The sequence below is a fragment of the Balaenoptera borealis genome, assembly GCF_965194805.1.
Source record: "Balaenoptera borealis genome assembly, chromosome: 6".
In the NCBI taxonomy this organism is placed as follows: domain Eukaryota; kingdom Metazoa; phylum Chordata; class Mammalia; order Artiodactyla; family Balaenopteridae; genus Balaenoptera; species Balaenoptera borealis.
Window position 1 is genome coordinate 7,471,923 of NC_138863.1, and position 27,098 is coordinate 7,499,020.

The 27,098-nt window shown below is 45.1% G+C and overlaps 1 protein-coding gene across 3 annotated transcripts; it reads right to left on the minus strand.

Annotated features, from left to right (window-relative positions):
• On the minus strand, nt 1-27,024 carry EIF4E2 (eukaryotic translation initiation factor 4E family member 2). Of its 3 annotated transcripts, XM_082395613.1 has the most exons (8): nt 26,785-27,024; nt 19,971-20,085; nt 18,884-19,018; nt 14,626-14,730; nt 13,067-13,219; nt 12,830-12,966; nt 5,693-5,771; nt 1-524 (listed from the first exon to the last, which is right to left on the minus strand). In XM_082395613.1, exons 1-7 carry the CDS (start codon nt 26,802-26,804, stop codon nt 5,726-5,728), a joined length of 711 nt encoding a protein of 236 aa, XP_082251739.1. In that variant the 5' UTR covers nt 26,805-27,024; the 3' UTR covers nt 1-524; nt 5,693-5,725. The 3 variants fall into 3 exon arrangements, with proteins under 3 accessions (XP_082251739.1, XP_082251740.1, XP_082251738.1); XM_082395614.1 differs by lacking the exon at nt 5,693-5,771 and having other exon boundaries at nt 26,785-27,023; XM_082395612.1 differs by lacking the exons at nt 1-524; nt 5,693-5,771 and adding an exon at nt 10,814-11,079 and having other exon boundaries at nt 26,785-27,018.
• Between the last annotated feature and the right edge of the window lie 74 nt (nt 27,025-27,098).

A 27,098-nucleotide genomic window follows, 5' to 3' on the forward strand; every position in this document is an offset into this window, starting at 1 on the left:
AAATGTCCCAATAATTTAATGGCAGATCTAGAAGACAGCATTTATAGCTATTCCGGGACTCTCCAACAAAAAGCTTTTCCTGGATGCACAGACATTCATAATACTGATCACGCTCAGTCGACAGCTCTGGCTTGTACACGTGGTCACGACGCCCTTCGTACAGCAGAGGAGAGCACGACAGGGTGCCCGGGAGGCATCTGGAGAGCACACAGAAAAAGGAAAGGCTGAACTCCCCCAACAGAACCCCATTAAAAAAAAAGTTTGTCTATTACAAAGTCACGTTTTCCATTTTTTCCGCTTTATAAAGTCAGCGATGCTGGAGGGTGTCCAGCGGAATCCGTCCTCCAGGAATGAGTGCAAAAGGGGAGCACAAGGCTCGGGGACGGCCCCTCCGTGAGCAGGTGGAAGGGCCAGCCGGAGGCCTCCCGTCCGCTTCGGACAAACACACACACACAGAAAAGGATTATTGCCAGCTTGTGTACTTTCACAATGTGATTTTTGTATTTCGAAAGCTTGAATTGTCCCTGAAAGAAAAAAATGGGAGAAAAGAGAGCATTCAATACACAGGTCGTCTCAAGGCAACACACACACACACACACACACACACACACACACACACACACACACACACGGAAACCTGGCCTCAGCAGCTCTCGGGCCCTCCTGACACCCCAGGACCTTCCTTCCTTGCTCATCTGATGCCAACACAGCAACCTGCCTCCCAAGTCCCTTCAAACACTTGGACTCAACTGGTTGCAATTACAAAAGGTCAGAAACAACCCAAACACGTGTGAACAAGGGACTAAAAATTAATTAATAGGGGACTAAATATTAATGGGATACTGTGCAGCTTAAAAAAAATGAAAGGAAAAGAAACTCTCTACTAATATAGAAAGATCGCCAAGAGAAGCTGATAACATTAAGGTGCAGAACAGTGTGTGGACATGATATGCTACCTCCTGTGTAAGTGAGGGTGGAGGAAATAATAAGGCCCATATCTGCCTCAAGGAAGTCATACATAATAAAACGCTGTTACCTGGGGCGGTGTGGTGGCAGGGGAAGGGACACCGTGGAAGCTGGTGGAGAAAGAGTGGGACGGAAACCTCTTTCTCTTTTACACACGCACACGCATTTTTTTAAAAAAATTGAACCATAGATTGTATTACATATTCAAAAAAATCAACCAACCAACCAAAAATCCCTTGGTTCAAAACTTATAGCTGCTTATGAAAGGATATTCCAAGAGGTGAAACCTGAGTACACTTTACTTTAGAAACTTAGCACGTGCACACACGCGTGCATGTGTGTGTGTGTGTAACAGATCTTGTGATGTCTTCTTAGTTGCCTTCTATTGGATGCAGACAGGTTTGGCCGCCCACTAGTAACCTCTCCTGTTCCAGCCTAGAAATCCAACAACACCTTAGCAGTTCGCATCGCCATTTTAATCCTCAAAATCTCAGGGTTGGAAGGGGCTTTAAAGGTCACTGCATCTACTGCTCTGGCCCAGTGCTTCAGACTTAAATTTGTCTGAAATTTTGAGACAGAAATTCTCATTAACCTGATTTTGGAATGATTTCTTCCATTTAATTTTAATGGAACATTCTAGAAGCTTTGGTTTTAACTGACCTGTCTTAAAATTGCTGCAATTGGTTGGGTATCTGGCAATTGGTCCAGAGTGAATTAATACTGACGAAGGAATATGCTCAGCCCAGCCAAACAGCAGTTTTCTCCTGCTGTTGGCTAACAGATTCTCCTCCATGATGGTGGCAGGCTGACAGTAACTCAGAGCCCTCACTACACAGTGAATAACTGCAGACAAGTACACTGAGAGGGAAACTGGATGGAGCTGGCGTGGGTGAACTCTGGCTGGGAAGAAACTGATGTTATCTCAAAAGCCCACTGGTATTTTTTTTTTTTTTTTTTTTTTTTGGTAACTGACATGCATGACCATGCAGCTCAATGCTATTGAGAATTTCAGTGATTTCCATCTAAGGAGTTGAAGACTGAACACAAAGAGAACTTAGTGGGGTAATCATCTTTTTAAAGGGCCTTTCAAACGGGCAGACCCCACTGAGGGGCCGCAAGAAGCTAGCAAAGAATAAGAATGCATCTGATCATAAGACAGAGAAAAGCAGGCGTAACTGAGGTGTGCTATTTGAGTCGCCCCTTAGGGACGCTGTGCTGTGACAGAGCCTGCATAACGGAGCACACCTCTAATAACAAAGAAGTGGTTAGGAAGAAGGGTTTGCTGCTTCCTTCTTCCCCTTTGATGCCACCTCTGCCCCCACAGATCAACTGGATCACAAAAGTCAATCAGCAGGGAGACTAGAAAGCCAGGGGTGCGGGAAGGTAGAGTCAGAGAATCTTCTGACTGTGGGAGAATTATCTGTCTTATCTGGAGTAAGAGAGATGGCAGGCAAATATCTGGACTCAGCCCTTTCTGCTGTTTAGTGATGTAAAGAAGAGAATCTTTAGGATTAATCATCACCATACGCAGGCCACCTACGTTCTGGAGAACTCCTGCACTGTGCTGGGGCTGGGCCAGAACAAACCCTCCCGGTGGCAGGTAAGCTGAAGGGCTCTATAACACCTTCCCACTAAGATACGTAATATTTATTCTAATTCTGTTGCCACAGATCTCTTCATAGTCAGAAATCTCTAAGAAGTCAGAATCATTCTAAGGGTTATTTGTAAAATGGAAATGGGGAGGGACAGAGTAACAGAGCCAGAAGAATCCAGCTGAGTTTTTCCAGAGTCTGATATAGAGAAAAACAAAGAGCAATGAGGGTGGGCAACAGGCTCCTGACAATGACAGGCTGAAGCAGGCGGGTGGCAGCTGGCGGCTCAGGTCCAGCCTTTCTAAAAAAAAAAAAAAAGTGGGTTGAGAAGAGCTTGGTGCCAAATTTAGTCTGAGGAACGTGTTCACCTCAAACCAGCTGGGAACTAATCCTCGGGTATGTCCCTCACCCCAGGCTGCAGGGCACAGAGAGATCAGGAGAAAGGGAGAAGGCAGACAGGGAGTGGCAGAGGCCACAAGCAATTTTTCTTTTTAAAAGACGGGCTTCTCTTCTTTTAAAAGCAAACTAAAATTTAGACAATCTAGACAGAGCTCCGGAAAGCTAGACCCTCCAGGCACCTAGCAATGTGCAGACTATTGGGAAGGTTTTTGGGTTTTGGTTTTTTCAATGGTTTTCAATGATATAACAGATCATTTAGAAGGAAATGATAACATTTTTACATCACGGTCTTCAGGGAATCATTCTCTGGCTATTCAGCTGTCCGGCCCAGGCCAGCTCTGGCTTCCTCCTCTCTCCCTCCCTGCAAAGTAAATAAAATTGCAAACCCCCTAGGTTTACTAGGGCGAACTTCAACCTCTCACCTCTACCGAGTGACCACACCAACTTCATTTGCCATCAAGAGAGACCACTGCTTCTGTGCACGCCAGCCTAGACGTGCAGGGACTCAGAATCTACCCCACCCCACAACCGCCCCAAACCAGCAGCTAACCGGGACTTCTACTGAAGCCATGGTTAAAAGGGCAATGTTTATTTGTAATGGTAATAGAGGTCAAATGACATAGTCCTAAAATATGAGCAGCCACATGTAATGTCACAAAACATCAGACAAATTGAGGAAAAGTATTTGTGGTTCAAGAATGATTTAAATAGCAGTCTTTTATTTCTTCATAGATAATGATCTACTTGGAAGGGAGAAGAGGGAGGGAGGACAAGAAGGCTGAAGTTTGGGGCCTCTAAAATGGCAGCTCAAACCACCACAAGCTGGGTATGCGCATCTTCTTGGAACACCCCTTTTACCACTTACAAGGTTAAATCAATAAAGGTGAAATATGAAGTCCTTCTCAAGTCTGTTAGGACAATGAAGTGAGCTGGGTTTTTTTTGTTTAGACTCTAATACTCCTCCCATTCTCCCAAGTCTGTGCTTCAAGGAGAACACCTAACCCGTGAATGCTCCCTTCAATCTGCCCTATAAAAAAGATATGGGGGTGGGGCAACAAAAAGAACAAAGAGACTACAAAACGGCAATTATGCAACTTACGCAACTCTATGACTTTTCAAAGCAATTCAAAGATCTTTTTCCTGGGGAATTTAGGGTTAGCTAAGGGGAGAGGGAATAATTTTAAGTCTTCTTCCATTCTGTCTATTCCAATTTCATTTTAAAGCTTTTTTTTTTATGGAACCTAAGATGCTGTTGAATTTTAAAGGTACCACCATTAAGAGGTAAACGCTGCCAATTAAACTGACAAAAACCTTTCCTATCACATTCACTGTAAGCATTCCAATTTTATGGATATCAAAAGCAAAAAAAAAAAAAAAAAAAAAAAAAAGAAAAAAAAAGGAATCTTAGGATTAAATATAGTAATGCTATTAAAACAAATCCATTATAGCACCAGGCCTCTGGAAATTTAACTGATTTATTTTGAATATCTGCTGCTTTCCAGCCTACAAATCAATGTATCAGTATTAGAGCTGATACATGTTTTTCATCCATCTCAGAATTCTATATTGACTATACTTTACAGAGAAACTCTTTAAATTGCAATTTTGAAAATCTAATGTTATCATCTGAAAGCTGAATTTATAATAAAGGAATTAAACTACTGAAAAAACAGGTATGAGTGGCATGAGTGTATAGGAATTCTGGGACTGTTTATTACTCAGACCCCTGGCCACCCGCTTCTGTCCCTCACAGTGTCATGCCATCTCTTCAGCCCAGCTGAGGAATGCTGGTCTCCTTTCCTTGAAGAGGCCTCCCTTCCTCCCCGGGAGAGGGGAGTTCTGAAGCAGCTGCTACAGCTGACATGCTCTTTTCCACCTTAGAAAGTCTCCATTTCTTAGGGGTGGGTTTGGGGCGGGGATGGTTACTGTCTAGGAATGTGCTCTCGGGTCGGGCACATGCAGATACTGTCCTCTTATCCATTCCTCTCATCCAGAATAAATTTACCCAATTCAACTCCTTCTGCTAAAGAGACAGACATGGACTTGGAACTCCCTTAACTGAAATACAAATATTCTTAAAGTGAATGCTTCGGTTGACCCAGCCTTCGCTATCCCAGGGCCTCTCTCTGCCAGCAAACACGTGGTGGTCTCGCCACAATACAACCTGGAACCGTGCCTCCTACCAGCCCTGACATCTACCCTCAGTTCACAATAACCGCTGAAACTCAGAAGTTCCATCACTTGTTTCCTCACAACTGACAAACACCACCAGCAAACGAGACATACCTCTCACCTAACCCATACTGTGGCCTGTGGAACTGTCCTACTAGTCACAGGACACTGTCAGACGGCTTAAAAGTGGCCACGTCCGGGCCAAAGAAAATGGATCTCTGGTCCATTTATAATCATGGAATGTTGGCATCCAAAGACACCAGAGACATGTTAGTCCATGGAACCTCATTTTCCAAATCAGAAAACAGAGGTGTAGAGAGGCTCATCGACCTGCCCAGGGGTTCACCAGGAGACACGTGACCCAGGGAGCATAAGCCAGTGGCTGTGGACTCAGTGGTTTCCCCTGAGACCGCGGCGTCAGTCAATGAGGAGCGGCTGGAGCAGGCTCCGCGCTGGCAGAGGCAAGCCTGGGGGCAGGTGGGGAGAGGGCATCCCCTTGGGAAGAGGGGCCTACGGCTGAGAGGTATGTCACAAGGTTACAGAGAAGGTAGACAAGGCCCTACCCTGAGTGTGAGAGACAGAGGGGGAGCGTCCGATCAGCGGCCGCTGCTGTTCACCAGGCCATGAAACTCCTCCCAGGCCCTGGCAAACCAGAGACAAAAAACACAATAGTACATTCAGATCAAAGGCTTTTTTAACAAAGAGAGAACAGACAAGATAAACCCACACCCCATTTCAGATACCCTCAAGGTCAAGTGGAGCCCACCGATACCTGGAAGCACAGCAGTGAGGTTCCCCTCCTAGACTTTCCTCTCAGCTTAGCAGGGTGGCCGGCACCTTTCAGGGGCAGCTGGCACTTCTCCTGGCTCGTGCTACTGGCTAAGTCTGGCCCTCACTACTCCCTAGAGGATTTGCACGTCCTTCTAGCCACTCCTTCCACAAGTCTACAGGGGAGACAAGTGAGGTCAGAGCTAAGCTCACCCACCATGGGAGACACCTCCAACTCCCTGAGGCGAAGGGCAGCAGTGCTTTCTGCCTTGGGGACGTGAGGACAGGGGGCAGAAACTATCTTTCTTCATCAGGCCTCACCCTGACGGTAAAGGCAGGTACCCAACAGCATTACAATGTCCAAAGACGCAATGAGGAAATTACACCACTTTATCTGCTTTCATATTTCCAACCTTCTGACCCTTCTAAACTCAGACCCAAATTCTTATCAGGTTCCATCTGTTTCTGATAATACCCAAGTAACTATTATCTTAAAATTTAAGTTGTATATGTCACAGCAGCTCAAAATTTCCAAGGGCCAATGCGCAACACAACCTTAATGCTTATTAACTTAATTTAGAAATCGGAGTTAGGAAGGGATAAAAAATGCGACTGAGGGTAGAGTCTCTTGGAATGATGCTCCACAAAGACCAGGGCCTTGGTGACTGCTGGCCAAAAACCGGGAGAAAGCTAGATCCCCTGTGTATCCGGAAGCCCTAACGTACCTCAAGTTTTCTGAGGAGCTTATGTCCTTCCTTTTTGCCTTAACCATTTTTCAGTCACTTAGGGACAAAGTGTCAGGTAACTTCCCTGGGAATTATATATAAAATGGGTAATTTGGTGCCTTTAAATCTAAAATTCCTTACTGTCAATTATTCCATTCTTGGTTTAAAGGGGTGCTATACCTATGGTGACAACATATAGGGTTTAATGTGCTAAATTATTAGCTCACTACAGGTTTAATATTATGACCACTAAAATATATTTTATCAGTAGGTCTCCTACAGATAGCTTTTCTTTTTTTAAATAGGAAGGGATTAAATACAGAGACCTGGCACAACAAATTCATTCTTCCAGGCAATATTCACATCAGTTTCATTAGTATTTCCCTCTTGTAAACAGCAGCATTTATAAGTTAATGATGTATCTCTCGGAATAAGAGATTGATCTGAAGTTAATGGTTTCTTCAGAGAGAGTATTGCCAAAATACTGATACATGTTAACTGAAGGAAAATGGAAGAGCACCCAATAAGCATGCCAGTCTTTATCAATTCACAAACTCAGTTTCCACAGAAAGACATCTGCTTCACAGCTCCTTCTGGAGAGATGGTAACGTGATGAACTTTGAGAGTCCACGAGTGATGTCAGAAGGTCATTTCACTCTTCACTCCAAATGAAGGTAAGGAGAAAGCAAAATCTGACGCTTGGGCAACGACCCAGGAAACCCCTCTCTTGCTCTAAAGGTGAGACTTAAATTCTATTTAAGCAATTTAGGTGTCAACAAGAAATTACATGGCTGTGTTGAAGCTTCACCTCATTTATCCTTTTGTTTCCAGAAAGCCCTACACTAGTCCAAACCAAAGTTCTCTGTGTCAAGAACCTTCAGAAATATGGATGTCAGAGTTCCCCTCTAATCCAGTTTAGTATTAAACTGCCCTCCCATTTTCTTCAGCAGTATTTTCTTCGTATGTAAAAACTTCAACATGAAGAATGTGGGCAAAGAAGTTTCCTCATATGGATTCAGTGGAGATAAAATAGCTGATCAGAGTCACTGGTACAATCGCTGGTTCTCACAGGCCAATGCTTGACTAAGAGGCAAATCAAACGCCTAAAACTAGGTGCGAATGTTCTAGCTATTTTCCATCTGGCATCCCAGGCATATTAGTAATATTAAAACTTGTTTCTTTTAAAGGTAAAGAAAGAACAAGTTAAATGTTAATACTGTCATGTAAATTGAGTTTCTTAAAAAAATATATATTTTTAAATTACCGTGAGATTAATAGAGCCTACAGGGCATTCTAAACAGATTCAAATGACAGGATAACAATGAGTCCTTTAAAGACCACTTTTTACCAGCTCACTTACCAGAAAGCAAATTCTGAGAGCAGAGATCTCATTTCTGTGTAACTCTGTACTTGCCCCTACTCTGGCCCAAACCTCAGTTCACAGCCTTGCACTCAGCTGGCCCTCGTACTCACGGACGAACTTGGCCTCCTGCTAGTCTGGGCTTTACCTTGAACATCAGCATGGGGAAACATTTCACAAATGCAAAGCCCAGCAATTATGCTGGTATGACCCAGTGCCACCTGGCTATGATTTAGCCATGGCAAGAGAAGGGATGGTTGGTTCTTGCCTACGAAGTTCAATGTTTAAATACAGTGATATCTAGACGTGGTGAAGTCCCCGTGATTCGACCCATTTCTCCTCTAGAATAAATGAATAAAGAGAAGTCACCTACCCTCAGCTCTCTCTGCAGAGGGGCCTGGTCAGTCTTCCCAACACTGTGGCCCACTGAGTGCAGCTGGCCCTGTCTGTCTTCCCTCTCCCATTCCAGGCCAGAGACACGACGGGACTCAAGAGACTACTCCAAAGAGGAATTTCCTCACAAAAGGCACTGCTGCTCTATATGGCTCTGGGCCCCAAGTCTTATCCTGGTGGTCTCATGATTCTGGGTTGCAAGTCTGGCTCTGTTATGAGATTGTCCTCAAAATGGCAGATACAGTGAATCACTTGATGCCTGCAAGGACCCAAATCTCTAAAATCTCAGCTACGATTGGCCTCATTAGAAAGAGCCACACCCCTGAGCTAACACTCAATTGAACCAGTTTCACGTTTCTCAGTGGGACCCGCGTGCCCTTAAGGGGCTAACTGTTGGCAGTAAGCAAGGGTACGAGGCAGGACCCGCGCGCCCTTAAGGGGCTAACTGTTGGCAGTAAGCAAGGGTACGAGGCAGGACCCGCGCGCCCTGAAGGGGCTAACTGTTGGCAGTAAGCAAGGGTACGAGGCAGGACCCGCGCGCCCTTAAGGGGCTAACTGTTGGCAGTAAGCAAGGGGACGAGGCAGGACCCGCGCGCCCTGAAGGGGCTAACTGTTGGCAGTAAGCAAGGGGACGAGGCAGGACCCGCGCGCCCTGAAGGGGCTAACTGTTGGCAGTAAGCAAGGGGACGAGGCAGCAGGCAGCACCTCCTCTGCAGCAAAGCAGCTTGTCACGCCCTGTGCGCAGCAGCGCCAGCCTCTCAGGAGCGCAGCAGGGAAAGGCCGCAAGCAGCGTGATCAGGGGAAGCCTGGGAAAACCAGAGAGCTGAAGAAGGACACTGGATACTGGACTGAAACAGAGCAAGGTGGAAGTACGCTTGACTGAGAAATCTAAGCCACCTCTAAAAAAATTCCCCTCACCATTTCCAGGAGCCCTAATCTCCAGAGTAGGTGGGAGAGAACTGCTGGCTCTTTCTTCCTCATTTCCCTTGAATTCTCAAGCCCAAGCAGCTGCTGTTCCTTGGCTCAAACAGAGCCACCCCTGTGGGAGAGCCACAAGGAGTAGAACAAAGCGGAACAGTTCCGGTTTCTGTTCAGATGTGGCAAGGATCACAGGGGTCTCAAGGTCAGTTTGGTGCTTTCTGATCAACTCTTCTTTGGAAGGTGACATCAAGCTCATCCCCTGGACCAGTTACATTAGCTGAAATTAAGGTCAATACATGTAACATTATAGTGGAAGGCAAGAGGGAAAGGGCCATAGAAGGTAATTCTTTGACAAACGCTGAAAACAGAGAGAATAGGCATTTCCATACATCAACAAATCTCCATCTTCTAGGTCCTTCAACCAATTTGGGGTACGTAATAGAAAAAAAAGCAACGAACGAACACCTCCAGGATGCTGAGCCCAGGGCGCTTTAGTCCCAGTGTGTGTTCTGTGGGATCCCAGGCCACATGGAGCCCGACGGTCAGTGAGGATGGTAGAGCTCAGGGTGCTGCTGCCATAATGGAAGAGCACAGCCACTCTGGCAAACTCCACGTTATGCCCACAGCCACCTTCACATGCACAATCAGGCAACCTGGCCTAGTGCGGGCAAAAGTGTTTCATTTTTGGTTTTGGTGGTAGCTCCTAAGAAAGCCTAAAGTAACGTAAGGCTTGCTGAAATTCTACATGCAGGTTAGGGGCCTGAAGGCCAAGCTGTAGCACATACACGCCAAGCCACAAAGCACATGAGGGGCTGGTACGTGCTATGTATGGTCAGACGCCCTAAGGAGCACACTCAAGCAGGACAAAGACATCTCCCCACCCCGGGTCCTGATGCACAACAACCCTGGGGACTGGGAGGAAGGGAAGGGCTGGAACCTTGAGACCGTGCAAGCAGGGCGAGCTCGAAGAGGAAGATGATCTGGCTCTAAGGGGAGAGCAGAAGGGAGAAGGCTGGCATAAGAGCTTGTGGCTTGGGCGGCTTTGGCACAGTGAGAAAACCCCATTAACACAAAGCAAGGAAGCTCTATACGTACAGCCGCACACAGACGGAAGCAGGGCTTTACCTCCAAGCAAGAGATTTCTTTGAAGTAAGACAAACAGAGTCAGCAAAGCAAAGGCCAAGGATCCCCCTTTCCAACCTTATGGACTTTCAAGCTGAACTCTAAATCAGAAATCACTCTGTTCTGGTCATCAGCATGACTAGATGGAAACTAAAATTCAAATACCAAAAAAATGGGGTCTCATTTTGAGAGCTAGATGTCACCTCATCATGTCGGACCTCAGCAGAGCTGGAACAAAATACCATGTGACGTTACACAGTGGGCTTATGGAAATGAGGCTGCACTCCCCGGATGGCCCTCCACGGAGAAGTCTGTGCCATTCCTTAATATGGTGACAGTCAGTCTGAAAGGCCGCTTCTCTGATGCACCATAAAGAGCAAGAGCATGAGACAAGCTAGTTTAGCACCATTTATTAAGTGATCTCAGCTGTTGTCGTAGCTGCTGCGCGTCAGCCTGTTCTTAAAACATAAAATGCTCTTCCGATTCCTCTTGTCCGGGACAGAAGGGTCTTCCAGGTAGCACGCCAACAGAACAAGAGACTCCGATGATGCCAGCTTCAATGATGGTGCCATCCAGAGAGGGAGAGGGTCATGGCACATTCAACCGCGGCTTCCAGAGGTTTTGAAAAAGGAGCCTTTGGGGGCCCAGCCTGCCTGGCATTCTAGTGGAAGTGCAAAATGTTGGCACATTGGGAGAGAAAGAGAGGGAGACGCGAGGGAAAAGTAGCATCTAGGTATCAAGGAGGGTTTTCTGGTCCCTGTAGCTGCAGGGCTGGAGTACTAGGCAGACCTCTGGATAAAGCAGCAAGCAGCAGACTAAGGCAATAAGCCCAAAGGCTCTCCTAGACTCTAAGGACTGGTACGTGTTTCTACAAAAGTCAGGAAGAACTGCTGCAGGGTATTAGAGAGGGAGAACAGTGGAGAGGGGAGAGTTGAAAAATACCTCTTTCCCTTTCCTACCCAGGCGAAAAGGTTGCTTTTGCGGGGGATGGGGGTGGGGAGCATTTGGGAACCTTGAATGTAAGAGTCCTAGAAAAGGCAGGTGTGGGTCTCTCCAGCCTAGACTGAGTCTGGCTGGAAGGCAGAAACTACTTGTATTACAGAACAAAGAACAGGAAAAATCTGCCTAGAGAAAAACAACGCTGGCCAGGGACTGCCTGGCCCGGGACTGCCGAGGCAAGCAATCAGGGTCGTGGCTAGCTAGTAACTGTTGGTGGCTACAATGCGCCACGCCCAGCCATGTGATACAGACCACCTCCTATGGCAGCATTCCCAATTAAAAACTGGCGCTTAGCTCATTTAAGCCAGTTCCACCCACAGTATGATCTGTAAATTCAGGGGAAAAAGATTCCCAAATGGTCTGCCTGCTAAACACCATGGCTGGGCTCATTACTAGTAATGTTTTTAATAAGCAGGATGGTGATATTATTACTAATGATGACAATGAGAGCAATAATACTTGGCCCTGTAAGCGCATTCTCCATCTGAGGACCTTCAATTACAAAGATTAAATCAGCCTCAAAACAACCCTGTCGGGTAAAGCGTTATTATCCCCCATTTTACCGATGGGGAAACTGAAGCAGAGTGGCAGAGAAACTTTTCAAAGGCACACATTGATATTAGAGTCAAAGGAGAGAACTAAACCTCCAAGTCCTGACTCCTAGTTGGCTCGCTCTTCCTCCAGTTGTGAGAAAAATCTAACAGCCACTCCCCACAACGTTTTCATAATAACCTGAATTTATTTATGACATTCAATCACTGAAGGAGCAACCCTAGCCAGTGATTCTCATTTGTGGACGTCCAGCTCCACTTCCTCGAGTCTTAGGTAGACTGCAAAGCTAATTTCCCCTTTGGCATCCATGCTCCCCTTAGATTCTACTCCCACAGACACGCTACTCTGCTTCCTCTACGAGTTCAGCTCTACACACAAGGAAATGGAGTCATCACTCCTGATACGAAGTCAATTTCCCAGGACAAAGAAAACAGACTGAAGCTAACAGGTTAAAAAGACATGCAGAAGTGGAGTGAGGGGCAGACAGGGAGGAGGGCCTTACTGTTCAGTGAAATTATCTTAAAAAACAGCAAGAAAAAGAAGAGCACTTTGTCTTTCATTTTACGACAGTGGTTAGTGCATGAAAGACAAGACAGCCTGTGTAAATAAAGCCAGCCCAGGCAGTGCAACTGGGATTCTGCAGAAGGGCGCTCTCTCATACAGAGCACCCCACAGTGCAGGTGGACAGGGAACCTCGCCAGCAAAGAACTGCCACAAGTGGCCAGAAGCACTAGGGGAAGACTGGTCTGTCCCTTCTCCTGAAGTCAGTCTCCGTACGACCACATTCCTCTGGGCCCAACTAAGGACCTACTTTTGCTAAACTTAGGGACACGCCCCCCGCAAGCCCCCACAACACATACTTGATGCTGTCGGTGTGGGTTTTGTATTCCATAATGGTGTTGGGAGGTAGGTTAAGCACTCGCCGAAGCGTATCCCGGATGCGGGCTGTGGTGGCTTGGTCGCTGGCAGTCTTATTCCATATTGAAATAATGTCCTCCTACAGGAGGAACGACAGAAAGAATCATCAAAGCAAATCGGAGGCAGTGAGAAGAGTAAAGGCAACATGCGAAAGCAGACCTGCCTGTGGGGTGGCTTACCTGAAACCGGACAGAGACCACAGCCCCACAGATCTCCTCCCCAACCATGAACTGTTCCCCCAACATGGCCAGGATGAGATTCTCCCAGCAACGGGATGCCAAGCCCTTCCGCAGCCGAATAATCCACTTGCCACCATTTTTATTTGCATCATCCTGTGAAAAGAGAGAAAGCATTTAAAGTTAAAATATGGTTTCACAGCTCTTTTGCTTTTGCTTTAGGGCCAATGATCCCTTGATCACTAAGAAGTCTTGTTGCTTCCCAATTATTCAACTCTATAGGAAAAAATGGCCAAACGGACCCTTTAAAAATAATCCTCTCTTGGGAATTCCCTGGCGGTGCAGTGGTTAGGGCTTGGCACTTTCACTGCCGGGGCCCCAGGTTCGATCCCTGGTCGGGGAACTAAGATCCTGCAAGCCACGGCATAGCCAAAATGGTAATGATCATCATCCTCCTCCTCTTTTTTCAGAACTACATCAAAATGAAATGATGTCAGATTTCAAACACAGATCACTCCTTACTTCATTCGCCAGAAGTTTATCAAGAGTCACCATGTCCCAAATACAGACATGAAGCCACAGTCTCTACCTAGATCCAGTCTAGTGAAGAAGATAGACAAGAAAATTAATTACAGCAGTACAGTCTGACAAGTACTGCTGTAACAGAGATATGCATAGGAAGTTCAAAAAGAACAAGACAGAAACACCCAAGAAGAGGAAAACATTTAAGCCGGGTCTTGAGGGACACAGGAGTTAGCCAGGTAAAGCAGGTGAAGGGCTCTGCAGGCATTGGGAAGAACAGGGCAGTGTGCAAACTCTGACTGTGAGACAGAGATGCAAAGAGGAAGGTCTAGCTACAGTGAAGGGAGGATTTAGAGATGACGGGTGACAAGTCCTGAAAGGTAATTAGGTGCAAGATCATGTGTGTGATGGAGAGCTGCATAAGATTTTTAACTGGGGTATGTGTGTGAGATCCCGTTTGTCTTCTAGAAAAACACTCTGGCATCAGAGAGGAGAAGATGGGTTACAGCAAAGAGATCATAGAGCTCAGCTCTGGGTCTCTAGTTGCTGCTCGTAAGCTTATTTTTACTCACTTTAATCATAAGTACCCTATGGTAATATATTACACACACACAAAACCAGTTCTATGGGAAGAGTAATTTTAAAAAATCCTCTAATGTTGTTATAATACCATTTTAGTGACAAAACAATCTTTGAAAACCATCCACACAGACAAACAATGGAATCAGCGCCTTTTCCTAGAGGTCCCATTTCCAAAGGACCAAATAGTGACGCAGCTTTCAGAGAAGACTTTTTTTTATCTTTTGGCAGCACCACAAGGCATGCAGGATCTTCACTGCCCGACCAGGGATGGAACCTGCACCCCCTGCGGCGGAAGCGCAGTCTTAACCACTGGGCCGCCACGGAAGCCCCGAGAAGACTATAAAATACTTTTAATTTTGACATGGCTTTTAAAAAAAAACAAACCAAACCAAACAAACAAAAAACCCCCAAAACAAAAAACTTGCTCAGAAAAGCAGTCTGAGGCTTTCAGTTCTCACCTCCCACATGGGTTTAATTCCTTCTTTGAAGAGATGGAAGTCACTGTGGCCTGTCAGGTCCCCGGGACGTACCATGTGGCTGTAAAACCTCCAGAACTGCTCCACCTGCAGAGAGAAGATAGCAGAGTGAAAAGATGTTTCTTATGCTTCTTTGAATGAATGTGAGATTTACTTAAGAGAAGAGCATAAACACGGAAGACACTCTGCTAGAGGCTCTACTTTCTGGAGGTTAGGTTTTCATTCGGGGGACTGTGTGGGAAGGAAGGCATGTTAGAGGAAAGCATACTGTATATTTTGATAAAAGAATAATGTAATATTGTTGATACAAGAATAAACTCTTTAGGTGAGAAATACCAGCCTCAGCTAGGAGCCTTAGTTGGTCAATGTCAATACATACTCCCCTCATCACACGGTGTAAGAGGACCCTGTTTTTACACAATAAAAACCACTTAAGGGCTTCCCTGGTGGCGCAGGGGTTGGGAGTCTGCCTGCCAATGCAGGGGACACGGGTTCGAGCCCTGGTCTGGGGAGATCCCACATGCCGCGGAGCAACTAGGCCCGTGAGCCACAACTACTGAGCCTGCGTGTCTGGAGCTTGTGCTCCGCAACAAGAGAGGCCGCGATAGTGAGAGGCCCGCGCACCGTGATGAAGAGTGGCCCCCGCTCGCCGCAACTAGAGAAAGCCCTCGCACAGAAACGAAGACCCAACATAGCCAAAGATAAATAAATAAATAAATAAAAATTAAAAAAAAAAAAAAAAACCACTTAAGTCTTGAGACAGATTAAACGCCACATAACCTCAGCCTGAATGTATTTCTTTAGACCCAAATCACTTTAAAAAAAAAATACAGTATTATTAACTGTGTGCGTTAACTAGTCATTGTGCTGTACATTACACGCCCATGACTTATTTATAACTGCACTTCTTGATCAAAGATGTTTACCATCAAATATAGCATTAGCTACAATGAAATACATTTTATTTCTGTTTAGTTACTGAGCATCAAGTGACAGAATCAACCACATGCACTACTCCATACCATGGTGCCCTTGATAAGGCCAGGACGGTCCAAAAACCAAGCAGGACTTAGCCTCTCACTTAGGGTTTAAGTCCATTTTCTTGGCTAGAAATTTTCTCTTTGCTCCTCCTCCACAGTCCTGTTAGAAAATTAGACATATTTCTCTATAAAATGTATGCTTATTTATATTCATCATGCTATTTCTGTTTCTCTCACTAGTGATTTGCTAGGAGAGATTACTTCCCTATTCCTCTGCAATTCATGGAGAATAGCTACAAAGTACTGGCCAGTGAAGTGCACACTTTAGGAGGAAAGAGAAAATGTGGAACAGTCTGAAGAAACAGTTGGTATTTGCCAAGACACTGCTGGCTCTAAATTAAACATGAAGAAAGATTCCATAATGCGCAGCTGAAAATGGGTACCAAGCAGACAGAGACTCAGGTCATACTCCCAGATCTGGATAGCAACTGAGGAGAAACAGACCTCAGACTGTGTGAAATGGCTGTGCCTTCCATTCCTCTAGAGAGCAGGAACATGGGAAATGTCTCAGGTTACAAAGAAATTAGGAATGAATGCCATCTGTAGGACTTCAATGCAGTGTTTCATCTCAGCCACTGCCTTGCTTAATTACACCCAGTGATTTGGGACAGTGAGTGGTCATATGCATACAATGAGCAATAATCTTTTCCCACCCTAACACAGTGCAAAGAAATGAAGTATGCCTACTAGAAACCTTGGCTCACTGTGAATCAGGACTTGAGGGGGTGGTGGGGACAAAGTACACCAACCACTCCCAATCCTCCAACTGAGCATTGCTTTATTAACCGTTTGGTCTCCACCAATCTTAAAGCCATCCTATATAATCTTATAGCCAGAATCCTATATCCAAACCATAAGAGAGATGAAATAGTAAGCAGATCGAGAAATAGTATTAAACTTTTATCTTTTTTCCTTCTCTTAAGGCAATTTTCATTTTTGGAACTCCCAACTGAAACCAAAAAATAAACATTTAGACCCAGAATATGAAGTGCAGAAAAGACCTCAGAAATCATCTCAACTACCTTCTTCATATTATAATTGAGGAAACGGTTTCAGAACTTGCCCTAGCCCACAAAGTCAAGCAGTAGAACAGATGACACTTGTGATCCCCACATCCAATGCTCTTTCCATTTCAAGACATGGCTTTCTTAGTTACCTTAACTTCAAGAACTTTTTAAATGTTGTCAAACACTAGGATTGAGGACAAATGGGAAATACTGCTTTGGCATCATTGGTTTTACAATGCAATTATTTCTTTGTGAGGAATTTAATATTGTGAGGCATTTCCCAATGCCTTGAATTACATGACACTGGTGAGTATAAAGAAGCATTAACCCAAGATGACGCTGAGGACAAACTGTTCAACTCAGCATACATGCCCAAAGAAAAGAAAACAAAAACCCTCCTTGAGCAAGCTGGGTAAATTCATATATGCCTTTCTTAAGAGGGAAAGAAAAATGCTAGAAATAGTTATAATTATGCTAAAATAATTGAACAAATTCCTGAATGAAAACTTACTCCCCAGTTCAGTTTCTTCTCTGATCCTCTGAGCGCTTAACCAGTTGTTCACAACATAATGGCTGCCATTTTACCTGTAATGTCTAGCAAGCAATCAAAATTTCCGTGGATTCAGGAATGTTAGGACTACATGGATATTTTTAAGTTTAATTCTACTGTTCTCTCTGCCAAGAATTCCTCTTCTTATCACATGTTCAAATTCTTTAAATTCAATCTTAAACCCATCTCCTCCCAAAGAGGCTTTCTCCAAGCTGAAATTAATTCCTTCCCTCTGAACTCCAAGAGCACTCTAGCCACGCCTTTCTTACAGCACTTCCCACTGCCTCCCTGTATTGGAAATTCCTGGGCATGTCTTATTTCCCTAAGGGCAAGGTTTTTTATTCATTTTAGAACCCTATTAGTGCCTTGAATTCATTCAACATTTCTTGAACCAAATATGTACCAGCGCACAAGCTATTTTTAATAATTCAAAAAAGCCTAAATTTACTGGTGGTAAGAGAGCACAGGCCAACTAAAACAAGATCTTTGCTTTTGGCTGAAATTATATCAACTCAGCATAGTAATCAGATGATCTGATTATCAGTTATATATGCATATCTGATTAATAATAAACAGATAGATATAGCTTCTTCTAGTAAACAAACATTTTTAAAACTTGGAGCCTCCTGGCATGCATTTTGGTATATGGAAGAGTAAAAGAGTATAGGATTTGGAAGGTGGTTTTTACAGCCTACCCAACTTGAGTTTCAATACTGGTTCCTCCACTTAATCAAGTAAATTATCACAGATTTCAGACTTCAGATCAGATACTTAACCAAGCCTCATTTTTCTCATTTGTAAAATACGGATAACATCACTGACCTCATAGGGCTATCATAATGATCGAAGGAAATCACACAAAGTGCCTATTATTGTGTCCTCCTCTTTACTAATTTATCGTAAAATTTATTTTCTATTATAGTTTTCTTTTCCAGTGTCTGCATTTTAAACAGGACAAATACCTCAATAATTTCAAGAAAATAACAAATCCTGCATTTGATTCGGCCCAGAGATCGACTGTACTACACCTACAAAATATATAATAATCTTCACTGAACAAGACTGGTTTTAGTCGCAGACAGCTTCTCAGTGTGCACAACTCTAGCTACCTGTGAGGGAGATAAGACAGAGTGTGGGCTCTCTGCACTGACAGTACCCACAAAAAATAGACTTCCTTTTCTTTCTGAACACAGAAAAAAGATGCTACTTTATGCATAATCACTAACACATCCAGCACCCTAATGGGAGATTATTAAACACAAAAACTCTAATTTTATTCTCAACTTTATTGTCAAGCTTCATGAGAACAGACACCATGTACTATAAAATTCTGTATCCCCCGTGACACTGCGCACAGTAAGGACTCAATAAGTATCTACTTGAACAAGCCTGTGTTTCTGTATTGTCCCCTTCTGACCAGTTCCACAATTCACATACTTATTGATACTGACGTATGTTACCTATGGACGTGTAATGAGAAATCTAAGAACGAGCCAATCTGACTTCAGAGACTCAGGTCAGTCAACTAGGGAAACTAGAATCCTAAGTATGTTACCAGGAGGGTATATAGACACAATGATGTAAATAAACACAGGCATGAATGTACTACCAAGGCTCACTACATTAAACCACCCAGTACTCACAGAGGCAAAGGTGCCAATCTGTTTGATATTCTGTTCGTAGCTCTGTGAGCTGGTGGGACGGCCAGGGGTTCTCCTGGAGTACCAGAAAGTGTAGTTATACTGCAGGGGGTGCTCCGCTGGCCCAGGGACAACAGCCTGTGAATTAAAGAAGGTGTGTTAATCTGGGCATTTTTCACATGCTCTGAGACTGAGAAAACATTTTACAGTGTCACCCCTTACCACCTCCACACTTAAAAAGGATACATCCTCAATTACCTGCAGTGGGCTCAAGATTCTGCTGACACGGTAAGTTAGTGGTTAACTGACTCTAAGTTCCTGTAACATTCTCTCTGTTCTTAATGCTTTCATAACTTTCTAATTCCTATCACAGATATTTACGTTTGTATCTTATCTCAACATATTCCCAGGCCACGTCGGCCTCCTCCATGACACCCTATCACTTACTGGCTAATGACACTGGGCAAGCTGCTTAACCAGTCTGTGCCTCAGCTGCTTATCTGCAAAGTGGGGAAAATAACAGCCACCACCTCATGGGGCTGCTGAGAGGATCAAATTAATTAACAGATGTAAAGTGCTTAGCACCATGCCTGGCACATAGTAAGTACTCAATAAATGGCAGCTACTAGTATTACTGGTACTGTTAAGTGTAAACTCCTTCATCCAGTCTCATTCACCTTTGTGTCCTCTTAGCACCTGAAATGCCTGCATCTGGAAGGTACTCAATATTGTGGGATCAATCAGCTCAGACTATTACTAACTAAACGGTCAAAAATTCTAAGTGATGTGCAGGATTTGAAATACCGAGCAGCAGCTTCTGAAGCAATTAACGTCCTCGTTAAACTCCAGGGTTTACCCCCTACCTCAGGCTAGGGGAATGTTGGAAAGCAAGGCAGCACCTCAAGATCATGTGGCAAGGGAAAAGTTCTAAGTCCCAAAATGAACTCCAGTGATTCAACAACCTTTTTTGAGAACAAAATCAGATATTACAAAACAGGATGCCATCAAGTTCATCTGCATCTTCCAGATTTCCCAAGATAACCAAGTCTCAAGTCCAAAGGCAACCACATCTAGGCAGCACAAAACTTACCTTCCTCTTGCCGCTGCTCTGACTCTTGTCTCGTTCCGTTTTTTCCTTCTCACCATCTTTCTGTGTGCTGTTTTCTTCATTCTGATCATGGTCCCCACTGTCGTCATCTTTCAATCTAAACGGAAAGGCAAAACAACGTTACCCCATGACTGAGCTGATTCCTGCTTATCTAACAAAGCCACCAGGTCAAAAGAACTACCATGAAACCAACCCGAAGTCACTCAGGCAATGAGGTGCACATGAGATGAGAGACAGCAAAGGAATGCAGAATGGCAATTAGGAGGATTAAACAAAAATGAAACTGCCCATCAGCTAACTTGTGAATTCCAGAAAGCACCACATTCTAGTTTTCTAAAAGGCTGCACAAAGAAGCGAGAGGTAAATGGTGAAAGGGATTGTTTTCTTTGCCAAAAATAGTCAATAATGAGAAGAATTTCTGGATTAAATAACTGCTTTGGCATTTCAAATGAAGTTAAAAAACTTTTCTTTCTTGCCACTTCTTCTAACCATCTTTCCTACCCCTCCCCGCTGCTACTGCTTTAGTTTAGGCCTTCTTCCCCTGTCATCTCAATTACATTGCCACCAGCATGCTCCTTCTAAATGCAAATCTAATCATTTAACTTCCATGCTTAAAACTCTCAACTGTCCCTTGCCCTTTGATGTCCACCATGCAGGATAAAGTACAATGAAATGTAAGATCCTCTAGAGTCTGACTCCTGTCAACTGGCATCCTCCTTCCCTCCTCCCACCTCCCCAAGCGACCTATATTCCCCCATCTGTGTTATTTGCAAACACTACCCCCTCAGCCTAAGGTACCACTCCTCCCACATCTGTTTTTCCTACTAGAGGGGGCCCTTAGAACAGTGTCTTATTAATTTTTGTATCTTCAGCATCTAGGACAAGATGCTGCCCTAACATGTAGCACAAGAAGATGCTCAATTGATGTTAAGTGAAAAGAAAAAGAAATTAAAGAAAGGAACGTCTTCTTGCCTTTTAAGTCAAATCCCTTTCAGGAGCAGTGAAACCACCCTAAGTGTTGTGTAGTGGTTTGCTATGATTTCAAATCCACTTATTTATGACTTAAATGAAGGTATTTTAATCCACCTGCTTATGACAAAGACCAAAAAAAAGTTGTTTTTAGAAGTAAAGTTGTTTTGATGTAAGAATAAGTGTGTCAGGATGTCACCTCATCTGTTGTCATTGATAAGCACTAGCAGCTCACCTGCTGAGTGGCACCGCCAGGGCCTTATCAATAAAAACAAAGAAGGAACTATGGCGAGGGGACATTTAGACTATAAATACTGAGAGTGTGTGAGGAAGATCCAAGCGCTTCTGTCCGGGCAAAGCTATCCTTCGCTGATCGTGCTCTCTGGAGATCTTGAGCCACTCGCTCCTGGTTGGCAGTGATGTTAAACCCTACAGCAGTCTCAGGAAGGCAAGGGACATTCGTTCCTGCTGTGGTCAAGGTGACTCCTTTAGCAGTGGTGGCAAACTGTGTAGCGGCCCCACAAAGATCAGCCTGCCCATCAACACCAGTGCTGTAGTTTCCTAGCAATGTGCTCTAGCAACAAGTGACTTTTATTTTTGAGCTGGCAGCTGGACTTCAGCTGTTGGTTGGCAAAGCCATCTCATCCAGTACCAATTCATATAAAGGTACAACTGAACTAAATTTGGACTTTATTCCTTTCATCTTCCCTTGCCTGGAACAATAGTGTGATTAACCTGTCATTGGTTTGGAGTATGGTATGTTATTTCTTTATCAGCTTAATAAGGGACATCTGCATGCTATTGGCTTATGAAATCACTGTAATTCCCACACTGGATCTGTGGTAAATAAACTACTGGCAAAGAAAATCTGTCTCTGAGCATAATTTGCCACCCCCCAAAACACAATACTAAGGCTTTCAGTGAACCTAAAGTTCACTGGATCCAGACAAAAAGATAAATGGAAGGTGAATTCACAAAGATAGTAAGAATGCTGTTTAGTCTAGAGCTGAACCATTAACTTACAGATATTTTCTGAAATCACTTTTCCGCCCCTATCCAGTCAAATGGAATCTGGCAATTCTCAGGAAAGGTACTAGAAGTGGTCAAACTGTAACTCAGATACAGGAATACCTCAGAGATATTGTGGGTTTGGTTCCGCATCACCGCAATAAAGCAAATATCACAATAAACTGAGTCACGCAACTTATTTGGTTTCTCAGTGCATATAAAAGTTATGTTTTCACTGTACTGTAGTCTATTAAGAGGGCAATAGCATTATGTCTTTAAAAAGTATGTATCTTAATTAAAAAATACTTTATTGCGAAAAAATGCTAACCATCATCTAATTACACAGGGTTGCAATAAACCTTCAATTTGTAAAAAAAAAAAAAAAAAAAGGCAGTATTTGCAAAGTGCAGTAAAATGAGAGGTATGCCTGTATTACCTTATAGATGCAGAAACATGCTGCAAAGTATTTTGTACTGTTTTTCTTTTTGCCCATGAATCCCCAGTGCCTACCACATAAAAAGCGCTCAAATGTTAGAATGGATGGGCTAGGCACGCGCTGGGGTGCCTGCTGTGCCCACTTCACAGCCCTAGCTGTAGAATATACTCCCAAGATTGTACATGGTGCCATGACCGTCCCCAACCCCACCCTGGCCAAGACATGACTGTGAAGGGCACCAGACTAAAGGGTGGCCCAGCCTGGCCAATAAGCGATGCCTCAGGGGCTTGCTCAAAATTATGAGCCAATTCCTCCCTCAGCTTTTCATCCAGGAGATGAAAGATCATATGGATTCAGGAACTAGGGCAGTCATATGAGTCTCATACAAGAAAAGCCATGAGGGAATAAAGACAACAAGCAAGAGCACAGAAAGTCAGTAGGGGTAAAGGGAATGAGCAGATGAGCAGAGAGTGGAAAGGAGAATGGTTTTGTCTGTGATGCTGCCATCTCTTTCACTTGGTTCACCCTCCCTGGACTCCTGGGAGACCTAATGGTGCTTACAATGCCCCTTCCCCTTCATTAAACTTGAGCTGGTCTGGTTTCCTTTTCAAGAGGAACCTGTCTAGCATGCAAGTCCCACAACATTTACAAGCACACTGTGTGTTTAAGAATACCTATGGAATACCTGACACACAGTTTGACCTCAGCATGGTACAACAAACTCCTTTCCCTCCAGTGGTCAACCTACTTGTTCATCACCTGGTCTCTGCTCAGAGAGCTCCTCTTCCCCTACTTAACTTGTCCTTCAGGATTCAGACTAAGGACCACTTTCTCTCTTTTTAAAAAATATTTATTTATATTTTGGCTGCATTCAGTCTTCGTTGCTGCGCACAGGCTTTCTCTAGTTGCAGCGAGCGGGGGCTACTCTTCGTTGCGGTGCGTGGGCTTCTCATTGTGGTGGCTTCTCTTGTTGCGGAGCATGGGCTCTAGGCGCGTGGGCTTCAGTAGTTGTGGCACATGGGCTCAGTAGTTGTGGCTCGCAGGCTCTAGAGCGCAGGCTCAGTAGTTGTGGTGCACGGGCTTAGCTGCTCCGTGGCATGTGGGACCTTCCGGGACCAGGGCTCGAACCTGTGTCCCCCGCATTGGCAGGTGGATTCTTAACCGCTGAGCCACCAGGGAAGTCCAGGACCACTTTCTTTTGAAAATATTTCCTGATCTCTCTCTAGGATGAGTTGGGATTCCCTCTTCTGAACATCCCCATATAAATGTTTGTACTTGTCCCAGCTGTACTGTCATGGCCAGTTTTTTGTCTCCTGATTATGAACATTTCATGAGTTTTTTTTAATTGCTTAGGCCCAAGACAGCTCCTAATTCTCTTCTTTAGGGCATACCACAGGGACTCACATCGTTTCTCTCTTCTCAGTTCCCAACTCCCCACTATATCCTTTGGGGTCCTTTCCATTCAATCTTGGTTAAAGAGGGGCACCGTCACCCCAGCATCTTACATTTTTCTAGCCCCAAGCGAAGCATATAAATGCCTTTCTTTTTAGTGCTTTTGCTGCTAACCACTAGGAAACAGAAAAATAACAAAAATAATTATGCCAGAGAAGAAACAATGCTACTGTGATCCCTGGACTCCACCTCCTAACTCCCTTCTAAGATAGTAAATGGAAACCCTAATGGACCTTCATCTTATGCTGTCATTTCTTGAGGGTGGAGCTAAGCAACCACTCTGCTCTTTGAGCCTACACTTAAGGCAAGTCATTTGCATCCTGTCTTCCGGAGGCTACTCTTACCAGCCTGAAGCTGGATGTGAGCAAAGACACAATCCAGACAGAAAAATCAGTGCTCAATACACTTAGGCAGGCAATTAGCATCTGAAGCTGTCCAGGCTGAGTGGCACCTAATTAGCTCACCAAGCTTCTGCCCAGGTATGTCCTCATACTCTAACTAGACGATTCACTGCATGTAGGAACTTGGTCTAATTCATCTTTACACGTCCAGCATCAGGCAGTGGCAGAAAGCAAACACGTTTAATGAATGCATTTCTAAAATCAAAGCAATACAAGGCAGACTAGGATGAATGTCGAATAAGTGGTTCAGACAATAATTAAGAATGGGCCAAGGCTAAGAAAAAAAGAATCGGGACAAAATCAAATATGGCATCTAGATTTGAAAACCAAGCTCAACACCGTAGGGACTGCAGTACAGTGAAAGCATCTTAGGCTTTTACATATGAATAGGATCAATGGCAATGGTAGCTAATGACTTGATGGGTGGGTGGGGGTGGCGGCTATTAGTTTAGGTCCATAGAAGGTCACACAGAAAAGGAGACTAGAGCTCCTCTTTAATCTGAGCCCATCAGATTAGCCTACAGTACTCAACTCCAGGCACTGGACTTTTAGGACTCTGGCAAACTGGAACATGTCCTTAGGAGCCATGTGGTGAAGAATGCAGAGACCAAATATGCAGCCGTGGTCTAAAAACTGCACTTTTTTTGCATGAAAAACAAAGACAACAAAAACAAAACTAAGGGCTGGAGTGCCGTCTTCAATTGCTAATTTCGAATGAAAGACAGCTTTGTTTTTTTCCTGCATAGCTAGAAGACAGATGTTCAGTATAATGAATAGTTAACAATTAGAACTAATTAAAAATGACCCAGGTTAATTTTTGTCAAGATGTGCTTGAACAAATGTTAAACAACAAACCTGGGTTTGAACCTCACCATATGGCCCTTCTTGTTGTTGTGGGCAAGTTATTTAATCTCAGAGAATCTCATTTTCCTTATCTCTAAAAGGAGGTAACATGACCCCCTTACAGGGTTGTTAGAATTAGTAGAAATAATATGTGAAAAATAGCAAAATGCCTGTGGAAGCCATTACTGCCACTCTTAAATTAGCTTACTGCAAACCTCCAAATGATCTGGGTAGGGCTGGGCCAGATTACCCATGAAGTGCCTTCTTAAAATGAAATTTTGATTTCTTCAATTCGGCGGAGAAAGGGGTATAGGGTTGGCAGAAAGCTCCACTGAGGCAGGACTTAGAGCTGAAGCTAGGAGTTGCAGGGCTTATGACTGTGCGGGGGAGGAGAAGGTGGTAATTAGTATAGGGATGAGCTCAGCTATGCAGTGGACTGCAGAAGCAAACTCCCAAAGACTTTTTTCAAGTAGCAGAGCCCTCTCAGCAACCAGGAAGCATTCCTGAGGAGCTGCCAGGAGTGCTGGAATCCAGGACCTCGGAATTTGCATACCAGCACTCAAGGTACCGGAAAAACTCCAATTTCCCATCGGCAACAGTGGGTCACAACCTAAACTAATAGTAATTCCACTTTACATTTGTATCTTAAATGTAGTACTTTTTATATCTTAAAGTACCTTTAAGCATTGCCGAATGTGATTTGATGCTTATCACACTCACTGCGGCAGCAGAGCACTAACCACTAATGCGGTTTGGGTAACAGAGGCTCAGAGATTGGGTAACTTTCTTAATGTCAAATAACTGGTAACTGGTGGGTCTGAGACTGGAAATCTAGGTCTTCGGAAAAGAAGACAGATTTACTGGACTACCAGAAGAAAGCCAAAACATAATCTACCTCCAGATACAATCGCTGCAGGGAAACATGCAAAAATATTTTGCATTTCCTTTCTGCACCTCCCAATTGTTTGACGCTGGAACTAGAAACCACACAACAGATAGGGTACATACAGAACTGCAGGAGGAGGCAATAACAAGTATACCCGTTGGGCAAGAAACTGAGCAGTTCTTGGAGAGTGTGTTCGAAGAGGGGAAAAGGAGGGGGAAGAGAACGGAAGCAGGAAGGAGTCTCGGGAAGATGAGAATTCCGTAACTGAGCAGCCACTGCGCTGAGCGCGGCAGCCACGTTACCTCATTGCATCTTCGCAACTCTACGACATGGGCTCTGTTACCGTCCGCACCTTGCGAATGAGAAAACTGAGACTCAGGAGAGATGACCTGCCTAGGCCAGAGGGAGTGTGTGAGAAAAGCTGGGTTCAGAAGCAGAGCAGCCAGGCTGCGGAAACACCCAAACCTCCGGTCTCCGCCCCTCCACGCCGCTGGCAACCCGCACCCGCCCGGCAGGGTGTCCGAAAATCTCCTTCCAGGCGGCACGGCTCCCTCCTCCCGCCCGGACCCCGCACTTCGCTCTGGGTCCATACGACCCTGGGGTCCCTGAGACCCCTGCATCCCTCCTCCCCAACCCCCTCCTCCCCGCCGGCCGCCCAGGCCCGGCCGGCCCGCAGCCCTAACCAGGAAGGGAGGCCGGTGCCGCAGTTTGCGCCGCCGGCGGTGCCGGCGGTCCCGGCGGGGCCGGACGCGGGGAACGGTTGGGGGAAGGGGCCCCGGGAGGCGGCCACGCGCGACTCACGCGTCGAACTTGTTGTTCATCCTCTCGCCGCCGCCGTCGCCACTGCCTCACGGAGTGACTTCCGCTCCGCCAGGTCCCTCCGCCTAGGGTCCGACCACTTCCGGTTGCGCGGAGCGCAGCGGAACGTCGGCGCGCTGGCCGGGAAGGGGGCGGGTATGCCAGGACGCAGTCGTCGGGCGGTTGCGCGGAGCTGCTCAGGTTCGGTGGCCACGCGGGCTGCGGGCCTCGGCTCTCCCCCCCTGTGCTTGCCCGCCGCCCGCCCGCCCTGCCCAGGGGAGCGCGTGCTGACCCCCTCCCGCGGCGGGCTCCGAGAA